The 23,066-nt window shown below is 40.1% G+C and overlaps 1 protein-coding gene across 1 annotated transcript in view; it reads left to right on the top strand.

The window, feature by feature from the left end:
• LOC102856645 (uncharacterized protein C9orf135 homolog) overlaps positions 1-23,066 on the top strand; it is a 123,804-nt gene that overhangs the window by 43,930 nt on the left and 56,808 nt on the right. Inside the window, exon 4 of the mRNA XM_006894423.1 lies at positions 16,708-16,813. Within this exon, the coding sequence (XP_006894485.1) occupies positions 16,708-16,813 (106 nt within the window). The remainder of the gene's footprint in view (positions 1-16,707; positions 16,814-23,066) is intronic.

Raw genomic sequence — 23,066 nt, 5'->3', positions numbered from 1 at the left:
AAGAAATATATAGGTGTAATATCTAAATTTTTAGAAAAAATTGTTCTTTATAGATCTCACTACTTAAAAAATATGTCTAACTGTCTGTAATGAATGGAAGTAGCTTGGAAAGCCTGCCTCTGGTTGATGTTCATTGTGTTAGCCAGGAGACTGACTGACACGTGTAGGTCTTTTTGACCCTGGCTCCTGCCCGTGAAGCACTGAGAAGTGAGCAGATCGAGAAATGTAAATATCCTGTTAGACATTCAGACACAAATAAGATATTTCCCCCTTATAAAGCCCTTTGGATTGAATTGTTTTGTTGGTAAAGGCAGATCTTTTTTTAAAAAAAATATTTTGTATTGATTTGCATATAAAATTAATATACATCATGTTTCACACATTCTTTCACTCACATTGTGTTTCATATGATCATTCTTATAGATTGTGTTTTAGAAAACTCATCTCCATTGATCTATGCCCATCATTACCTAGCCTTTTCAGGTCCCCACTGGATCTTTCCCAGTTCCTTCTCTCCCTCCCTCCAGACTCTGAGACCTTGTGACTTCCTCCCCTCCTCACCTTCAGCACCTCTCCTCCTACCCTTTCTGCCCCCTGGGACTTTTCTACATTCTATTTTTATTTAAACTGGGGTCAATTTTGATAAATTATTCTTCCTAGAAAGCTATATATTTCACCTAATGTTTTGAATGTATTTAGAGTTATGGAAAATTCTTTTTAATAATTTAAGACATTTTCTTCTATTGTGATAATTTTATTCTGGTTTTAAAAGGACTTTATTGATAAATAATTCACATAGCATAGAATTCACTCTTTTTAAAGTGTACAATTCAAAGACTTTCTGTTTATTCACAGAGATGTACACTCACCAACACAGTTAATTTTACAACATTTCTTTTTACCGCCCCCCAAAGATAATTTGCTCCCCTTAGCCATTATTCATAGGGTTGCTATGAGTCATGCTCGACTTGAAGGAAGAAAAAAAAAGCCATTATTAGCCCCAATGCTCCTATCTACCTCCATACCTCAGCCTTAGGTAACAATTAATATAATTTCTGTACCTATAAAAAATTTGAGAGAGCTCTGGTAAAGCTTTATCTCTCATACCTTGGACATGTTGCTAGGAGAGGCTATCCCTTAGAAAGGGATATTGTGTTTGAAATGGTGAAGGGTCAGTGAAAGAGATGAAGACTAGATGGACTGACATGGTGACAGCAGCAATGGGCTCAAGTGTATCAGAGATGATGAGGATGACACAGAATAGGGCAAGGGTCAGGTCTGTTGTTTATAGGGTCATTAGGAGTCATACTAGACTCATCCGTACCTAACAACAACTAGTGGCCTAGTGGTATGGAGCTGTACTGACAACTCAAAGACCACCAGCTTCGTGGAAGTTAGATAATCTCTTTCCATGTGATTTACAAAACCTCTGTGAACCCACTGGAGGGTCAGTTTTGAGTTGGTTCCAATTTGATGACACATAAAACACACACAGATCTGGTTTATAATCTTATATATAAGGGAATCACATACTATATAATCCTTCTGACTGCATAATGTTTTCAAGCTTTATACATACATGTTGTAGTGTTTATTGATACTTCATTTCTTTTTCTTTTCCCCAAATGCCATTGTATAGATAATTTATTTTCTAACTGGTTTTTGTCTCCTTCCACCCTTTTTCTTGATTTATTAGGTAGAAGGTTTGTCTGTTTTATTTACTCTTTTTCTGTTTTCTAGCTATTTAATTCTGCTTCTTACGAATTTTTCTGTCATTCTGATTTATTTTATTTTACATTTTTAATTTCATCTTTTATGTAATTGTTTTTTATTGTTTCATTTTTATTAAAGTGTTTAAAGCTTTGATGTTTTCTCTGAGTACTGCTTTAGCTATGTTCTATAAATTCTTGTGTTTTACTTTATTGATATTTTTGAGAAATTCGGTAGTTTAATTTGTATTTCTTTTTTGACCCAAGTGTTATTTGATAAAGAATGAAAATATTTCCAGGTTAAAGAAAGATCTTTTAAAAATATGTGGTTTGTATTGCATTATGGTCAGAGAATAAAAAAATTAATGTTTTTAAAGTATGTTGAAATCTACCATACTTCCAAATTTTTTTTAAAAAATTTTATACTAATTTACAAAATTCGAATACGTTGTTTTAGAAATCAGATTCTTTCAATTTCCCTCACCCCCACCCATCAAATTGTACAACCCCATGACTAATCCTCCCCTCCCTCTGCACATCTTCGTCCCTCTGCTTCTACCCGCTCTTAACCCTCTTGGATCCTTATTCTACAATAATGATTTTATCTTCCATATGTTTTAGAGATGTTTATGCACACTTACATTCTTTATGCAAGTCCCTGAATATGGCTTTCACTTTTCTTTCCATACGCAAGGTATGTTTGTTTGTTTATTGTTAGGTGCTGTTGAGTCAACCGTGACTCACACTGATTCTATAAACAACAGATCTGAGACTTGTCCCATCCTGCACTGTTCTCACAATCTCTGATATGCTTGAGCCCATTATTACAGTCATGTGATAATGACACTGTGTCAATCCATCGCCTCGAAGATCATCCATTTACCCAAGGAAAATGATCCAGATCCACTTAATCACAAGTTAGAAGTCAAGGATATTTACATGTTGTGTCTCTCAAGTCAAGCTGTATAAAAGCCTGTAAAGCAAAAGAAAGATGTTGTCGGCAGTCCCCATATGCCCAGTATACAATGACAGAACAGAAACAGCAGAACTACAGTTAGAGACTCCCTTTCAGATGATCCTGGACACATTCAGGTTGGTATGACTATAGATAATACTCCCATTCAGAAAAAGGCAGTGTGGGGGTGACAGTGCTCTAGTAATTGTAATAATTCCCAAATCTATGAAAACTTTCATAGGGAAGGAACTCTGGTGACCAACTGGTAAGGGATCACACTGCCAACTCAAAGGCACATAGGTTAAATCTACCAGCTGCTCCACAGGAAAAAAGATGAGCAGTCTAGCGCTGTGCTATTGGACGTACTTAACAACAACATCAAGCATACATTGTTATGGTACTGAAACCTAGTGACAGAAATATTCTTTGATTCAAACCCAAACTCACTGTCATTAAACTCACTGTCATTTCAGTCAATCCTGACTCATAGCCATTCTGCATCATGTGCCTGAAGCTGTAAATCTTAATGGATAGAAGACTGTCCATCTTATTGCAAATCCAGCCATGGGTGGATTACAAATGCCCAAGAAGCATGACTGTTGGGTTAGCAGCACAATGCCTACAGATTATGCCCCAGAGCTTGCTTTCTTTTTCTTTTTTCTTAGTCCATTATTATTTCTGATGCATAGCCACAGATTTGTTTCTGATTGCCGTCGAGTCAAGCACGACTCATAGAGACTCTATGAACAAAAGACCTAAGCCTTTCCATAACTATCGTTGATTCTCCAAGTTCATAGAGTTTCCAGAGGCATGTGGTTTAGGAAGTGGATGCCACTCCTGCTTCCAAACCAGAGACTAGGCAACCTCAATTATCCAAGCCATTCCTTTAAATGCTTCTTTCTCTATATAACGAGCCCTATTGGTGTAATGGGTAATGTATCAGGCTGCTAGCGCAAAAGTCAACAGTCAACAGCTTGAATCTGTGGGCTACATGGTGGCTTGGTAAGAGTTAGACTCTGCTCTGAAAGCAGTGAGATAGGTTAGCCAGCCTTTTCAGTTCACTTCCTGCTTCTAGAAATTTTGGAGCCTAAAAGCATTTTATGTATTACGTGTAAGACTTTTAGTGCAGACTGGTTTATTTGAAAATATTGTTCTCAAAAACTTAGTAAATTCCTTGTTTGCTTGAGTTCATTAATTCTAACTGCTTGCAGTCTTACTTTCAGTTTTTTCTAGACAGTTCTTCTGTTGCTTGTTTGTTTGTCTGTTTTAATTTTCTGTTCAAGACTTCTGAGGTCACTGTGGATCTGCTGAAGTTACAGACAGCAGAAAGCTTTTGTTGTTGAATAGTCTCTTGAATTAGATATGTGCTCCATTACAACTTAGTCCATTGGGAGGTTTTAGCAATAAGGTACACTTTACTGAAAGGCTGAGGGCTATATTGTTTTTTTATTGGTTTTGTGCTGTTTTGTTTTTTCCCCCACAAGAGCACTAAGACTGAATTTTAATGTACTTAGTCTGGGGCTGTAATTTGTAGGGAGTCGTGCTACTAACTCAATAACTCTGTTTCTTTGGAGATTTGAATTCACCAGCTGCTCCCTGGGAGAAAAATGGACAATCTCCTCCAATGCTCTTTGTAGACTCTGAAAAATCTCTGGAGGCTCAGCTAAATTGATTTGACTTGATGGCAATGAGAGAGTTTATCTCATGGAAGTATCATTCCTTCCCCCCCCCCCATTTGTTATCTAAAAGTGATTTGATCATTTGGCATTGCTTTCTGGATCTTCCCCCCACCCCACCCCTTTTTCTGGAATCTCTTATTTCAAATTGTTTTCCTACCTACTGGGAGCATCAGTTGACTCCCTAGTTACCACCATTACCAAATGTTTTGGCCTTCTAGCCTTTCTTACCAACTACCTAGCTGCTGTCATATATTTGATACTTTTGTTCCATTTCTGCACACCTCACTTCTAATACAGATTTCTGTGTTAATCAGAATGGTCTAGTTTAATATATGGTAACAGACAACTCTAAGATCTAAGTCACTTTACCCTGAAAAGTTTACTTCTTGCTCATAAAAAATCAGCTATAGATTATCACCAGAATGGACACCCCATAGATGCACTCTGGAACTTGGGTTGATTGAGACTTCGTCACAAGGCATGCCATTTGTTGCTATATTAGATGAAGAAAGAGTTATTGTTGCTGTTAGGTGCCATTGAGTCAACTACGGCTCACAGAGACCCTGTGAGTCGGGTTGGAGCCTTGTCTTTTCCTGTGCCCCCTCATCATCTCTGATATACTTGGGGTCATTGTTAAGCCCCTGTGTCAATTCATCTTGTTGGAGAAGTCGTCCTCTCTTTCTCTGACCCTCCACTTTCCCCAGCATGATGTCAGTCTTTTTCCAAGGACTAATTCCTCTGATAACATGCTCAAAATTTGTGAGACAAAGTTCTACCATCTTTGCCTCTAAGCAGCACCCTGATTGCTCTTTCTTCAAGACAGACTTGTTTATTCTTTTGGCTGTCCATAGTTTACTCAGCACTCTTCTCCAAGTTTCATGTATATATGTTTGTATGTGTCCATGTGTGTATGTGCATACATATTTACTCATATACTAAAAAAAAAACAAAACCCTGATTGCCATCAAGCCAGAACCAACCCATAGCTGATCCTCCAGCAGGTTTTCACAGACTATAAATTGCATAGGATTGCATGGGAGGAGACTGCCCATTTTTCTCTCACAGGGCAGCCGGTAGATTAAAACCACTTGCCTTTGGGTTGATAGTGCAACTCCTTATCCACTAGACAACCAGAGCTCTAGTTCTCTGTCTTTTCTCTCCTCCCACATATCTCCCTCCCTCCTTTCCTCTCTCTCTCTGTCTGTATCTATATCTGTATCTGTATCTATCTCTATTTCTATCTATATCATCTCTCTTTAGGATTTTGTTTGGGTTGGTTGTGGGTTTCTTTCTTTCTTTTCTTTTAATCAAATTCCTTGTCTGCATAACTTTAGGGAAAATGATTTGCCTGGCACCTGTCTGAGAGCTCCCAAGGCAATGTCTTCCCTGAGATCTCTCGGCACAGTCTGTTGTTGCCACTTCTCCCATTCAGCTTTTATAGGATCCTCGCTGCTTCCAGTAGCCCCTGCATGGGATATAATCTGAGGATTATGCTTTTTCCTGGGTTTGTAAAAATGTGTTTGATTCTTCCTCCTTCCTATTTTCTTTGCTGCTTTTGATTGATTTCTTGGGGAGAAGGGAGAAATACTCATTTAGGCAACATTGTTCATAAAAGACATCTGTTGTAACTCTCAATTCTGTTTATGAAGATAGACTTGTTAGAGCTTTTTTTTCCCTAATGCAAATGCATGAATTGCTCTAAACTAAAGAACCTTGTATTATCTACTCAATATGCACAGTTCATGGAATCACAAGGGGGTGGATTAAAACCAGCCTTAAACTCACATAATGTATTCTTTTGATGTTATTCTGGAGTAATTAATTTGAATTCTTTAAGCCGGTGATAGTAAGACTATAGGCATTGGAGCTTACACAGATAATCAAGTGTTTTATGGGTTATAGGTAGAGGAGTTTACACAGGCAATCAGAGTTTTGTTTTTGTTTTTGGAGAGGACAAACTTAACTCCTTGTCAATGAGGACATTGTGTAAAGGTGCTTTGTGGACTACAGTAATTATTGTTGCTATAGTTATGTGCCATTGAGTTGACCGTGACTCATTGTGACCCCAGGAACACCAGACCAGAACCTTGCCCTGTTCTACAGTAATTACTGATACACAAAGACTTTAGAGACCTCTGTCTGGATGCCTCACCCAGCACATCATTGGCCAGCCAGTGGATCTGGTTTTGGAGGATAGGATCAAAGAAACCCTAACTGTAGAATCTTGGGATTTAAGACAATGGTAAGACAAAACAAAACAAAAACCATAACCTCCTCATTACTGTCAAGTTGGGCCGGACTCATAGCTGACTCTTCAGCAGGTTTTCAGTCCATAAAGCGCATGGGAAGAGATTGCCCATCTTTGTCCCACAGAGCTGCTGGTGGATTTGAACTTCCAGCCTTTGGGTTGAGTAAGTTAATTATAGGGCGATGGGAAATCTTGATCCTGATTTGGCCAAGACAATCTGGATTACATCTGCCCCAGAGTCCCCAAGGAATGTTAACTGTTAAACTCATAGGGGTAAGTCAAAGGCTAGAAGTTCAAATCCACTAAGGGGTCCCTTCGAAGAGAGATCTATGATATGTTTCTAAAAGTCACCCTCTGGAGTGCAGCAAAGCACAGTGATGCTCTGTAAAACAATGAGTTGCCAAATTATAGTGTCACTCTAGTTAATGTAGGAAGCTCTGGTGGCCTAGTGGTAAGGAGCTCTGTTGCCAATTCAAAGGCACAAAGTTCAAATCTCCTCGAGAGATATACATGTAGCCTCTTCCCATGCAATTGTAGCCTCTGAAAACCACTGGTGGGTCAGTTATGAGTGTATTCTGACTCGATGTTATAACAGAAACTAGTTAATACATATTCCTTAAGTGGTTTTTACAGTCACATGTATGTCTGCTAATCAGACTGACAACAATTTTTTAATATTTAAACAGTTAAAATAAACAGAGGCCTCAATTACACTGTTCCTTCTGTTTCCACTCTTCTCCACCTGGCCTCGTGGAGTTTTGAAGGTTGTCTAGGAGGAGAATTCATAATGATGAGGGATCTTATTTACATGCCCTTCAGTACACAATGAATGAAGAAAACGACTCCCCTTCTCTGTCTCAGTCGAATGGTTTTCTTTTGAGTGCAGTTTAAGCTTCAAAATCTGTAGTTTTCTGATCGTAGAAGCACAAATCACTTGATCAAGGGACACATTAAAAGCAAAGTCCTTCATCATAAGTCTGAACTGTCACAGTTTCTCCCAACAACATAAGACTTTATGACTTGGCAAATACATCTTAAAGTCTTCATTTGCCAGTTTGATGAGCATACCACCGCCAAACACCTTGGCATGTAAATAATTCTCCCGAGGAATTTTTAAAGAGGAGTGTCAAGTATTTCTCCTCCGTCTTTGATTCTATTGATTTTATGTTTCTCATGTGTCTAGGAATCTGGCTGACTCTCCAGGGTAATTTTCTTTAAAAGTAGTAGCAGATGATTGATTATAAACCCTGAAATAGAAAAGGCTTCGTCCCCTTCTCATTTGGATAAGATTTAAATCAGAAATGAAAGTACTGACAGAGTTGTTGTGGATTCAATTAATAATGCTAAAATGGAAAAGTAAAATATTCTGCCATCTGGAGATCTGACTGGAAAACCATGAGGAAAACATGTCTCTTTATCAAGTCGCCAAAAGCTAGAATTCGGCTCAATTTATCATTCTTCTCATGTCAGCTATCGCTCAGGCTCAAACCCCTTTTCAGTCAGTGTCATGCATATATGTATTTGGAATGTTTTCCCACTCAGCAAGTAGACTTCTCTAATTCCTCCCCTGACAAGTTAGTGTTGCAAAAGGCCTAGCTTCCCTGCTTGTGTAATCACTGCCTTTTCATGTGTGCTTTGCGAGTGGAGTGAGCCGGGACGCTCTTTACTTTTAGAGACACATTTGAAAGCTTGGCTTTCAGCATTTCTATTAAAGTGGGGATAACACAATGTAAATGCATTCATTCACTCAACCAATCCATCAGTATTTAATGAGCATTTACACTATGTGGGATTATACACTGAGAGCACAGATAAGAAATAATCCTTGTGTCCAAGAGGCTTCTGGTCTAATGAGAAGGGAGCAGCATTCGTGGGTGGTTACAAAACAATGAAGAAAAAAAATCTCGCTGCTGTAGAGTTGGGGTCACTTCATGATGCTCCGGAAGGTTTTCAGAGGCTTCAATTGGATGTAAGGAGATTGCCCATCTTTCTTCCCCAGAATGGTTGGTAGATTTGAACCACCAGAGAGACACCAACTGTGAGTCCTGCTGACTATGCCACAGGTAGTAATACTGTTTGCAGGCCCTTCCTAGTTCCCTTCTCTGATGTACACATGGGGCCACAGGAACCACTGAGTATAACTTGGCTTGTTTTCCTTTGCGGAGGATTCCATGGCCAAACCCCATCATTCTCTTTGCTGACTGGGAGATGGCAGAACTCTGGGTCCATGTCTGAGCATAGGCTGGGCTGGAGTTTGTTCAGTCTTTAAATTTCCTTGGGAATTGGTAGGCATTTCCCCAGGGGCCACTTAGAAATCCAATTTGAAGTACGTTTGCTCCACTCTTCTGGTAGGACTCTGATTCGAACTCAGCTTAGGGTGAGAGAATAAAATGTAGCTTCATGCTGTGCTACTTTCTTGGTCGTTGAAATGTCTGAGGTCCTTGCTGCAGCTATTGTGCCAATCCATCACATCAAGGGATTCCTTTTTTGTATCAACCTTAAAAAACAAAGAACCAAGTCTGTGTCTATTGAATCGATTCTGACTTGTAGTGACCCTTCAGAGCAGAGCAAATAGAATGGCCCTTCGGGATTTTCAAAGCTTTATGTAAGCTTTGTAAGCACTTTATGTAAGCACTCTGTCACATGTTTCTCTCTCACAGTGGCTGGTGCATTTGAACCACTAAACTTTGAGTTAGCAACTGAGTATTTGACTTTGTTGTTGTTATTGTTATGAACTGTTGAGTTGGAACAGACTCATAACTGCCCCTTCAGCAGCTTTTCAGATGCAGTGAATCATATGGGAGGAGATTTTTCATCTTTCTCTCATAGAACAGCTGGTGGATTTGAGCTGAGTGCCTTTTAGTTGCCAGCTCAACTCTTTACCCACTAGGCCACCAGAGCGCCCTACCTCTTTTAAATCATCAAGTTGCATTTTTTGAGGCCAGGAGTCATGATTTTATGCTCCTTTTTTTGATACAGTTTGCATCTCTGGCTTTGTTCTGTCTGCTTTAACCCCACAGCCATTTCTTGTCACCTTTATAGTGTCTTTCCCACAGAAGGACAGAGAAAACAAGACCTATCCATATGTAATTAAGCCTGTCTCACAAAGACTTCCCACTTAGAGAAGTAGCCAAACCATTCAGCTCTGGGCTTAATAGAGCCTCGTCCATGGCAGAGACAAGCTTCTTCTCAAGGGAAATGCTGACTCCTCATCCGCCAAGTCCCCTTCCAGAAGGTCACACTGTACCCGCCTACCTGGTGCCAGAGATGCAGTATCACAGGACACCTGTGTTAAGCCTTTTGGTCTTGTGATGGAGATGGCTGCTGACCAAGTCCTGTCAAATATCCATCTGGGTAAATTACTATCCAGGAAGCTAGGCTGTAAACCAGAGCTGGTCAGCACTGACCTTATTACTAATCCAAGGTGATATAGAAACTATCAAGACAATGTGGCAAGCTTTTCAGATGGCCTGACACATCCCACTTAAAGGACTCAGAGCTGTTTTTATGAACCCTTTCTCTTAAAATCAGCCACACTAGGTACCATTGAGTTATTTTGACTCATGGTGACTCTGGTGTGCCAGAGACGAACTGTGCTCCTCATGGTTCTCAGTGACTTATTTTTGGGAAGTAGTTTGCCAAGCCTTTCTTCTGAGGCCCCTCAGAGGGGACTCCAACAGTCACTTTTTTTTGGCCAGCAGCCAGGCAGTATTAACTGTTTGCATAGCCTGGGATTATAATTTTTGCTGTTAAAGGTCTTCTTAGAAAAGGAACTAGATGTCTATTTTGTTTCCATGTTCTTGCTAGAAAAATGTTACAACTTTATGTGGAGGGAGTTTGCTGCTCCGTGAAACACTAGGATCTAGGCCCCGCTCATCTGTGAATCTCACATGCCACCGTTCTTCAGAGACAGGTTTCTCAGACGCAGCACTGCTGATATTTTGGCTGGATAATACGCCCCCTCCCCAGTTTAGTTTTTATTTATGTTAGTTTTTATTTCTGTGAGAAGTTCATGCCTTGACCGCGTGTTTCCGCAGTGAGTACAGGCCTTCTTTACGCTGTTGCTTCTTGGTCTTTAGTTTCTCCTCGTGCTGATTGAACCTTCCTTCACATGTCACGCGTTTTCTTGGGCTGTAGATCCCGGTGTTTGTACATCTCGCCTTTATAATACGTTCTGGGGTTCTCCTGAGTCTGGTTGGTAACAGTGAGAACACCGGCAATGGATTTTTTGACAACTCGGATTTTGGAGAGGTTGGAAGCTGCACCGCCTGCCATATTGGCGACGCGCAAGATGGGAAAGCTCCCCTTTCAGATCGTCCTGTTTCAGCAGCTCCTTCTTGCCTGCGAAGGTCCCAAGCCTTCATTTTGGCCATGGCTGAGCGATAAAACCTACTACTGCCGGATCCCAAACCAAGAGAATGAGCTTGACTGGATAATTTTTTTAAAACTATTTTAAAAATTATTATTATTTTTTGTGTTTGTGTACTATCAAACAGGATCTGACTGGTATAGGAGGAGATTGTCCCTTCTTCTCCAGCACAGCATCTGGTGGATTCGAACCGCACACCTCTGAGATTATAGTACAGCTTCTTGCCACTAGGCCACCAGAGTTCACCTGGATAATTCTTTTACTACGGGACTGTTGTGTGCGTTAAAGGATGTTCAGCACCATCCCTGAGCACAATGCACTATGGGCCAACTAGATGCCAGCAGCATACAATGCCCTCTTTGAGCTAAACAACTACAAGGTTTCTAATTATTGTTAAATGATCTAATGGATCCCCTCTAACCCACTATTCCTCTCTAATCGACTTGGGTGGAACTCTGGTGGCCTAGTGGTTAGGAGTTGCACTGCCAACACAAATGCAGGTGGTTTGGATCCACTAGCTGCTCTGCTGGAGGAACTGGAGCGATCTTCTCCTATACAATTTATGGCCTCCTCTGAAAACCTGCTGAAGGGTCAGTTATTACATCTATTACAACAATGAAAACACCTCTTACAGCTATTACTGTGATATACCACCAGCTCTGACTTGACGGCACATAGCATTGAGCTTGAGAGCAGGCTTTCCCATATAGCATGGCTGACCCCTTGATGATTTGTGAACTCATTTTAATGGGGTTGATAACAGCACTTTAACAATGAAAAAGAATAAAAAGAGACTAGAAAGCCTCCTAGTCCTTACAAGGGCAAATAGGCATTTAAGTTTTATGTAGGGAAAGCTTTCCTAGGATGTGGCCTGTGACACATTTTTATCTCACTAGGTAAGGAGCTCTGATGACTTGATCGAGAGGGACTTAGTTGTGCTTTTAACTCAAAGGTTGAGTCATCCTGGTGGTTCGAATCCATTAGCTGCTCTGAGAGAGAAAGAAGGGCAATTTTCTGTGCAATTTATATCATCAGAAGTCCAAAGGAGGGTCAGCGATGAGTTGTTTCTGAAGGAACAGCAATGAGGGGATTTTGGAGATTAAAGGACAGGGGGCATCTCAGTGCCACCAAGAGAGACTAGCCAGGAGTGGAGCGAGTCATCTGGGACTCAGGTCTCTGAGGAAGCTCCTTGACCCCAGGGAAGGCCAAAAGACATGACCGTCTCTTTGTTAGAGCAGCACCAGCTAACTAAGACAGACAGATACCATGTAACTAAGCAGCAGTATTTTGCATTTATATTGAGATTCAATGCATTTATTCAGTTAATGATTCCAAGTTCATCTCAAGGAAACTAAGGTAGAGATTGGTGTTCCCATGACATAATTAAGCCTAGGAATGAACTAGGCCTTTGGTTTCCTTTAGCACACCCCCGATCATTTTTACTGAACTCCTTCTCCACTCTCTCTTTGAAGTCAGGACAGGCCTGTTTGGATAGCTGGGTGTAGTTAGAACCTGGAAGGCTGTGCGTGCGCCATCAGTGGTAGTGGCAGGCATCGGGGATGGCAGATTGCGTTAGCTCAGCACCCCCAAGAAACACCTTCATTATGGATTCATGTTTTTAATACTGTGTTTTTGGCTGCTCTCTAAGGTTGGGTAAGGAAAAAGAACAAATCTGCATCTCTCATGAGAATCTAGTTATAATAAAATTTAAGATATGTCACGGGATAATGAGGGCCCCCATTCTGACTTTTGTGGGCTCTAAAGACTTGCTTCATGCACTCCACTCTCCATAAAAAGCATTGTGCTGGTATTATATATTTGTTTTCTTTTTCCAACTAAAAAACATAAAACAATTTTCTTGGTATGTCGTGTAAAAAGTTTTGGATCCTTGGCATTCTGTCTATAGTGCCCAGTAGACATTGCCTGTGAGAGTAACCTTGTTGTTAAGTACCTTGATGTTAAGTGCCATTGATAACTATGACTCATGGCAACCCTATATATGACAGTTCTGAACCTTGCCCCATCCATACCATCTCTGATGAGCTCAAATGCATTGTTACAATCATTGTCTCAGCCTACCTTATTGAGGAGTCTTCATCTCTTTCTCTGACCCTTCACCTTTCCCAGCATCATGTCTTTTTCCAAGGGCCAGACTCTCCTGAAAATATGCCCAAAGTATGTGGGGTGATGTTTCACCATCCTTGCCACTCAGGAGCAGGTTGTTGTTATTGTTATATGTTGTTGAGGCTTGAGAGGCGACTTCTCTTCTGCAGAGCTGCTCAAGAATTCAAACCACATACCTTATTGAAAAAATAAAGCTAATAATTTCCCTCATCCTTATTCTCCTTGCAGGACATACTGGTTACCAGTAGTTGTGATGCTAATTCTGACTCATGGCTACTTGATGTGCGTCATGGTAAAACTATGCTTCCTGTGATATCCAAGGGCTTATTTTTCAGAAGTAGATTGCCAGACCTTTTTCTGTGGCGTCTTTGTTGTTGTTGTCAGGTGCCATTGAGTCGAGCCTGACTCCTAGCGATCCCATGAGTATGCTATTCCTGTGCCGTCCCCATCATCTCTGACACACCAGAGCCCATTGCTGCAGTTACTATGTCAGTACGTCTCATTGAGAGTCTTGCTTTCTTTTGCTGATGCTCTACTTTTCCCAAGGGTGATGTACCTTTTCAAGAAATAGTCTTTCTTCACAATATGCCCAAAGTATGTTAGACAAAGCTTCACCATCCTTGCCTCCAAGGAGTATATATCTGGCTGCACTTTCTCCAAGACATATCTGTTTGCTCTTTTGGTAGTCCATGGGATATTCAGTACTCTTCTCCAACACTACAGCTGAAAGGCATCAATTCTTCTACTATTATCCTTATGCAATGTCCTCACTGCTCCTGAGTAATTCAGAAAGGTCCCCGACAACAGACGTTCCTAGTGCGATACATCTCCTGATCTCTTGACTGCTGGTACCAAGTATGTTGATTGTGCATAAAATCAGGTAAAATCATTGACAGTTTCAATCTTTCCTCCATATATAATGATGATGCCTATCAGTCCAGTGGTGAAGATGTGTTACATTTTAAGTAACCCAGGAGCAATGATTTAAAAGATTACTACAAAATTTGGGAGAGACTGGAGAATATTATGATGACTGAACTAATTCAGTCTCTTAAGGACAAAAACTACATAGGACCATTCATTATTGTAAAACAGAAGGATAACTAGTAAAATGTGTGTGTGGATCCAAGTGGAGCAGGGGTGAGAACACAGGGGTGAGGGTGGGCAGGGGGAAATCATAAGATTGCATGATATGGTTGGTAAAAGGAGGAGGAGGGTAAAGGAAATGGAAAGATCCAGTGGGGATCTGGAAAGACAAGGTAATGGTAGGCATAGTTGAATAGTGGTTGATTTTATAAAACAAAATTAATGAAACATAATTTTTTTCTATATTTTATTAATTTTCATAAACATTTACAGAGATTTTGGGTTTCCATTCATTCATTGTTGCACTATTCTCTCTACCCTCCTCCCAGTTTGTTCTTGTCCAAATGCCACAGTGCTTGTCAAAGCCAGTTCTGATTAATCTTCTTTGTCAGTGTGTCCTTTGCCATTCCCTATCACTCCTCCCTGAGAGAGACTTCACCCTGATTCATAAGGAAAAGGGGATGGCGTATTCTCTTAGCTACTTCCTGCTGAAAAGGGACGCTGTGGGTTTTAGGGTGAAGATCTTCTCTCACTACTCTAAAGGGCCCCTTTGGCAGTAGGAAACACATAGACTATTATGGAGATTGATTTTGGAATTTAGATGCACTCTTATTGATTGTGCTTGGCCGTACATGTTCATATCCTTGAAGATGTACATAATTTTATTAAAACATTGTGAATGAAAGATAGTGTAAAACACAATATATACAACTTTGTATGCAAACCAATGCAAAATTTTTTTTAAAAAAGATGGACAGAATTTACAAAAAGGGAACTTACTTTGAAGTCTATAGTTCTTGATCTTTTGTAGCAAGTGCTTCAAGTTCTCCTCACTTTCAGTGAGCAAGGTTGTGTCATCTGTATAATGCAAGCTGTTGGTGAGCCTTCCTCTGATTCTGATGCTCTGTTTTTCTTTATAGAGTCTAGTTTCTTGAACAATTTGCTCAGCATACAAACTGAATAGGTATGGAGAAAGGAGAATGCCCTGATGCATACCTTTCTTAATTTTAAACTATGCAGTGTTCCCTCTCTGTCTACAGACAAAAACTTCTTGGGCCAGTCATAGGTTTCGTATAAGCATAATTAAGTGTTCTGGGATCCCTGTTTTTCACAATGTTAGCCATAATTTGTTATGATCCACACAGTCAAATGTCTTTGCCTAGATAATAAATCACAAATAAATATTCTTCTGGAATTCTCTGTTTTCAGCCAGGATCCATTTGATGTCATTTCTAACTTTTTCTTGGCATCAATGTAACCATTTGCTTTACCAAGAGACATCTATCACGTAGTATCACTTTGCTAATGCAGATGACACAACCCTGCTCTCTGAAACTGAAGTGCTTGCTGCAGAAGGTCAAGGACTATAGTCTTCAATATGGATTGAAGCTCAATATCAAGAAAACAAAGATTCTCACCACTGGGCCAATTGGCAGCATCAGTAGGATGGTGAAGAGATTGAGATAGTTAACAGTTTTCATTTACTTGGTTATACAGTCAACACTCTTAGTAACAGCAGCCAGGAAATCAGGAGACGAATTGCATTGGGAAAGTCAGCTGTGAGGGACCTCTAAAGAGTACTGAAGTGTGACGACGTCAGGCTGGAGACTAAGTTGTGCCTGATCCAGGCTATAGTCTTTGCAATTACGTGCTATGCATTTGAGAGTTGGACAGTGAATAGGGATGATGGAAAGAGAATTGATGCCTTTGAGCTGTGGTGCTGGATAAGAGTGTTGAATATACCATGGACTGCTAGGAGAACAAATAGGTTTGTCCTGGAGAAGGTGAAGCCAGAATGTTCCCTGGAGTCAAGGATTCTGAAGCTTCATCTGACATACTTTGGTCATGTTGCAAGGAGGGACTGGTCCTTGGAGAGGGACATCATGTTTGGGAGAGTGGAGGGGCGGTGCAGGAGAGGAAGATCCTCGATGAGATGGATCGATGGCACATAACAACAACAACAATCAAGATTCAGAATGTTTTTCCCTTCCTTGTACATTTTCAAGCACTTTGGTTTTACCCCTTTTTTCCTCTCTCCTACCTTATATTTTTTCAGTTTCCTTTATACCATCTTTAGAAGTAGAAAACAGAAGTTATAAATCAGCAGGAGTAAATATATTGGCATTCCAACAATTGTGGGGAAAGTTGTGATTAAAATTCATGGTAGAAAAAATTTCTACATGGTAAATTGGTTCCCTTGTTTTATTTTAGAATAAATTTTCACTAACTGATCTACATTATTAAATAAGAGTTTGCTCATTGGAGTGACTGGCCAAGTTACTGTGTTGGAGAACTCTTCTTTGGAGTATTGTTGTGAGTTTTAGTCCTTGAATCAATTGTTCTTAGAAAGTAGCCTCATCATCACTTGAAAAAAAAGATAGAACATACTTTATATGTCATGAATCCAGACAATTTACAATTAAAATAATGCCGCAATTATAATTTTTATTGCATAAGTTAGAAAATTTAAGTAGAGTGCATCATAAATGAGATTTATCCCTTATTGAACTCTGCATTTTTTTTTCTTCTTCTTTAAGGCATCAGGATAGAGAAGCTTTTCCCAAAGATTATGACATAGATGTTGAGAATGTAAAAAACCTGTGTAATTCAACATACAAGCGATTTGGAGTTGATGAACCCCCAGTAAGTACTATCTGCTAACTTCTTTAAGCCAGGAACGTTCATCTGGCAAAGCGTGCACAAGGGCAAGGAGGAACCTGATCTCTGCTTGCCTTGGAGGGTGGAAGAGCCTCTATGTTGTTGAGACAAGAGACTTAGCCACAGGGTGCTTCAGTGAGTTTACCTATAAAATGCACCCACTCCTTACGCTTAGTATGATAATTCAGTAAGGTAAGGATATACAACTCAAGAGTGCCCAGTGAGAGAAGCAATCAAATTGTGAATATCTTTTACCCCCGAAGTGCTCATACAGATCAAGAAAGTAAGGTAACTTATTTCTCTGTTCGAACGCCCAGTCACCCTTCATCAAGCAGACGTGGAAAAGGTCAATGAGTGGGAGAAAAGAAGAGTCAGGAAGGGGAGCCCCAGCTCAGGCCCCAGCTCACTGCAGACTTCTAAGTCCAAGCCAGCACTGAAATGGGAAGGTGACGAGCTTTAAATAGAATCCAGGTTGACATTTAGGAAATTTCACTGTACTGGAAAGCTTCATAACAGAAATAAGATTCTTTTTGGGATTCAAAGGGGAAAAAAAAAGTAAAAATCTGGAGGACTAATCCAAGATGCTCGTGCAGCCAAAGAAAAGAACCAGCCCTCAGTGTGGGACAGAGGGGACTATTTGATTAAAATAAACTTGCTTCAAGATTATACACTCTTGAGTACAACTTGCTCCCTAAAACAATTGCATCAACAAGCGGACAACTCTTTCAGCAGGTTCTACATGACTTACATTGTGCAGATGAGGACATTGAAGCTTAATCATTTACTCAAGGTCAAACAGCTAGAAAGCATATTAAAAATTAAAACTATTTTCCCCTCCTTTTTGGATCCCAGAATCTAAGCTCTTTTCCAGACTCTCAGCTTGGATAGCACAGCTGTCCCACTCCTAGTCCAGTGGCCCTTTTTGCCTTTACGCTTCTTGCAAAAAGGAAATCATATTGTTTTTTAGCTCTGGCTTGGGGATTGCGTAGCCTTCACTGCATTTGTGCTGGGCTCTAATTTCTTACATTTTAGCTGTAACTTCTGTCCTGTTCCCTGAGCTGTATTCCCATGTGTTGGCTAACCCTACCTCCATCTGTTTCACCTACTGAATGCCTTCTTAGCATTTTTTTTATTTTTGCAAGATTGCTGCTGAGTGGTTGTTTTTTTACATCCACAGGCATTTCTATTCATCTGATTGAAGGCCCTCTAACCCTTATTATTGGTGTTGGGGCTAATGTGAGCCCCATTTACTTGTTAAAAGATTTAGAATGAGATGTTCTTCGTCATTCTTTAGGAGTTGCTTTGGCCCACAATCTATGGGGCAGTAAAAGTAAGGTATTAGGCCACCTTCTAAGAAGAGGGTGCCCTTAGTTCTCATGTCCCTTGAAGATTGAAGCTCAAGAAGCCGAAAGAGGAGATTAAGATTAGAGAGATGATTTTTTTTTTTTAGTTACTATGTGTTGTAGCAGATGGATCTTGGCTGAAAGCAGAGAGTACCAGAGGAATGTCTATCTGTGTTTCATTGACTAGGCAAAAGCATTTGACTGTGTTGATCTCAACACATTGTGGTTAACCTTGAGAAGAATGGGAATCCCAGAACATCTGACTATGCTCATGCAAAACCTATACTTAGACCAGGAAATAGTCATCAGAATGAAGCAAGCAAACATGGCATGGTGCAAAATCAGGAAAGGAGTGTGTCAGGGATGCATCCTCTCCCATACTTTTTCAATCTATATGCAGAAGATCATCCAAGGCGTTGGATTCTATAAGGAGGAATATGGCATCAGGTTTGGAGGAAGATTCACCAACAACCTATGTTATACAGATAACACAACCTTGTTTACCCAAACTGAAGAGGACATGGAATGTTTCCTGAGAAAGATCCAGGGCTGTAGTTTTCAATATGGATTGCATCTCAACATCAAGGAAACAAAGAGTCTCACCATTTGGCCAGTTAGCAGCACCATGAGGGATGAAGAAGAGATTGAGATTATTAATAATTTCAGCTTGCTCGGATCCACAATCAACAGTCTTTGGCACCAGCAGTTAGGAAATAAAAAGATGACTTGCATTGGTAAAATATGCCGTTCAAGGAGCCTTCCAGAATGCTAAAGAGCAATGATGTTAGTCTAGAGACTAAGGTGTGCCTGATCCAGGCCATGGTCTTTGGAAATTTTTTGCTACGCACTAGAGATCTGGACAGTAACTAAGGATGACAGAAGAAGAATCGATGCCTTTGAGTTGTGGTGCTGGAGAAGAGTCTTGAACATACCATGGACTACCAAGAGAATAAATAGATTTGTTCTGGAGAGGATGAAATAAAGTTTCTCTGTAGAGACAAGGATTTTGAAGCTCTGTCTCACATACTTTGGGCATGTTTTCAGGAGGGACCAGTCCTTGGAGAAGAACATCATTCTTGGAAGGGTAGAGGGACAAACAGGAGAGGAAGGCTCTGGATGAAATACATTGACATAGTAGCTGAAGTAATAGGGGTAGGTGTGTTGGAGGCAGTGAGATTAACTCAGGATAAGGGAAAGTTCAGAGCTATTGTGCACAGGGTCACTATGAGTCCAAGTTGACTCGATGACACATAACAACAACATGTTTTATTAAGTGTCATCTATAAATCTCCTTGGATACCTGGTGAAATTGAATATGAGGCTATGGTGATCTATCTGAAGCTTTAGAATGGAAAGAGGTAGCTAGTCACACCATCACCATCCAGTGTGGAGCAAGGGTGTGTGAGTGCTCGGGCCCAGATAAGATTCTTTTGGATCACATGTGGACCATATGGATAGATATGAAGACATTTCAGAATCTTCTCAAGACCACTTCATGTAGGAGTGAAAGGAAGATCTGCTAGAGTCTCAGGGGCTGAGGGAGAAAATTTAAGTCAGGCTAAGACGTATCCTGCATCTCAGGTCAATGTTGAACCTTAAAGTCAACCAGAATTCCTCAAAAAGGTCAGTTTTAAAAGTTCATCGATATTGGAGAGGGTTGGAGACAAGTATGCCCACAGGAAATCAACACAGGATGACTGTTCTGCTTCTCCTGCCCACACCACTCTCTTTCTTGGCATCTCTACACTCCTAACTTTAGCCCCCAAGGAACCAGAGAAAGCTAGGGGAGCAAGGAAGAAGTTCAAATGTGATAATTGTGAAGAAACCAAGCAGGCTCCCCTTTCCCAGCATAGTCGAACATAACAACTCAACTCTGAGTTAGAGGTGTGAGAATCTTTAAGTGAAGTTTAAAGTGTTGACTATGATGTGAGACTCTTCTTGAGGCAGAAGTATAAAGTACAGGAGCACATAGGACATGGGGCCATAGAAAGTGATAACTTTCCAGACAAAGGAACAAAGACAAATACAAACAGTTTAATCTAACAGGTTTTTCCTAGGCAGCTAATGGCTAAATGCCAAGGCAATTTTGGAACTAGCAGGACAACAATGTTGAGCAAATTGAACCAATATTAGTATTAACTCAGTTGTTTGGGACTTTAAAATGACAAATAAGTGAGCAGTGCAAAAGTGTACTAGCATAAATTTTATAAACAGGTGAAGAGATAAATAGGATTCAAGTAAGTACTGTGTTAGTGCCTGGAAATATGACACTTAGCCAGTAATTTTTCTCAAACAGATAGAAAGGGGTATAATCATGCCATATCTGAGAGATTCCCTTATTGTTTACTGAATTGATTCATGTTGCTGTTAGGTGCTGTTTAATTGGCTCAGATTTATAGTGATCTTGTTTACGACAGAAGGAAACGCTGCTCGAATCTTCACCGCCCTCCAATCACTGCTGCGCTGGAGCCCACTGCTGCAGGCAGTTTCAATCCATCTTGTTGAGGGACTTCCTCTCTTTCACTCAACTTTCACTTTACTATGTATATGCGATTCGCCATGAACAAGCCCCTCTTTTTTTAAAAAAAATTATTTTAGTAATTTTAATGAACATTTACAGAGATTTTGGATTTCCATTCATTTGTTGTTGCCTTTCTCTAACAGGCCTCTCTTGATAGAAGTCTCACTATCCCCATTTCCCAAGAGCAACCTGGCTGCAATTCTTCTGGGACAGTGTGTGACAGTTCTTGGCATGATCAGCACTTTCCACCAACACGACACATCAAAGACATCAATTCCTCTTCTCTTTTACTTATTCATTGTCCAGCTTTCACATGCATGTGAGGCAATTGAAAAATGCCAAAGCTCAATGACATAATAGAGTAATACTTTGATCACCTTAACTTTAAAGAATATACAAAATTCAGTCTGCAGCCTCATTTCTGTCACCAACTCTGTACTTTCCAACTTCCATTCCTTCTTCAGTCTTTCCAACTTTTGCATTCCAGTTGCCAATTATCATTAAGACCTCTTGATTCCGTGTTTGGTCAACTTCAGACTGCAAAAGTTGGTGGAAATTCTCAACTCCTCTTGTTTGGCTTTAGGATTTGGTGTGTATATTTGAATATACCTGTATTAATGTCTTCCTTGTACACATACAAATCCTATCACTCACAGCTGTGATCATAGAGCTATCATTGCTGATATCAGATGGATCTTGACTGAAAGTAGAGAATGTCAAAAGTAGGTCTATTTATGTTTTATTGATTATACAAAGGCATTTAACTGTATGGATCATAACAAACTATGACTAATGTTGAGAAAAATGAGAATCCCAGACATTTAATTCTGCTCATGATAAACCTAAACTTAGATCAAGAGACTGTAGTGTGAACAGAGCAAGGGAATACTGCGTGGTTTAAAATCAAAAAGGTGTGTATTAGGGCTGTGTCCTTTCTTTATATTTATTCAGTCTGTGTGCTGAGCAAATCATTCTAGAAGCTGGACTCTGTGAAGAAGAATGTGGCATCAGGATCAGAGGAAGATTCATCAGTGTTATATAGATGATACAACCTTGCTTGCTGAAAGATCAATGACTACAGCCTCCAATATGGATTACATTTCAACATCAAGAAGACAAAAATTGTCGCCACTAGACCAATAGGGAACATCATGATAGATGGAAAAAAGATTGAAATTGTCAACTATTTCATCTTACTTGGATCCACAATCAACACCCTTGGGTCTGGAGTTTAGGAGGTGTATTGTACTGGGGAAGTCTGCTCTCAAGGACCTCTTCAAATTACTGAGGAACCATTATGGCAATTTAAAGAATAAGATGCACCTGATTCAAGCCATTGTCTTTTCAGTTACTTGCTGTGCATCTGGGAGCTGGACTATGAATAAGGATGACAGAAGAACAATCAACTCCTTTGAGCTGTGGTGTTGGAGAAGAGTACTGACTATCTCATGGACTGCCAAAAGAGCAAAGAGATATGTCTTGGAGAAAGTGCAGCCGGAGTGCTCCTTAGAGTCAAGAATGGCAAAGCTTCATTTCACATACTTTGGGCATGTTATTAGGAAGGGCTGTTCCCTGGAAAGGGCCATCATGCTAGGAAAGGTGGAAGATCTGCAAAGGAGAGAAAGACATTAATGAGATGAATAGACACGGTGACAGCAGCAATAGCTCAAATGTTTCAGAGATAATGATAATGGCATAAGATAGCTCAGGGTTCAGATGTGTTGTTTATAGTTTCGCTCTGAATTGTGCATGACTCAATGCACCTAACAACAACCTTACAGATACTTCTTGCATCTAGATCTAAGTAACTGACAGAATCATGTGGATCACATTTTGGTAATTGGAATAGTTTTAAATGTCCCTGTTAGAGAAGTATACAAACCAGGAGAAAGGAAGATAGATCTCTTGAGCCAGGGCATTTTGTAACTACTATTTTTGAATTTGTAGTTGACACCATGTTTTTAAGCATCCTCTTTTGGGTCAACATTGGATTGTGATTTTCAGTATTAGCACAATCACATCGAACTTTTCTGTTTCATAAATTATTTTCTACATTTGGCCTACTGTACGTCACTTTCTTGTTTTAGGATACAGTTGTGTATTTTTATCCTAAGGAATTATATTAATAGCAGACCCAAGCATATCAGAGGTGGTGACGCTGGCACAGGAGAGGGCAAGGTTCAGATCTGTTGTTCATAGGAACTCTATGAGTCATAATTGATTTGATGGCACCTAACAACTACCACAATGTTGTTGTTGTTATGTGCCATCGAGTCGCTTGTGACTCATAGAGTTCCTATGAACAACAGATCTGAACCTTGCAGTTCAGATCTATTTACAACAGCCCTAAACTCTGCTCTGTCCTGTGCCAGTC

The sequence above is a fragment of the Elephantulus edwardii genome, unplaced genomic scaffold (assembly GCF_000299155.1).
Source record: "Elephantulus edwardii isolate Elephantulus edwardi_28Jun2011 unplaced genomic scaffold, EleEdw1.0 scaffold00141, whole genome shotgun sequence".
NCBI lineage: Eukaryota > Metazoa > Chordata > Mammalia > Macroscelidea > Macroscelididae > Elephantulus > Elephantulus edwardii.
The sequence above is the reverse complement of the archived record's forward strand: the minus strand, read 5'-3'. Positions and strand labels throughout refer to the sequence as shown.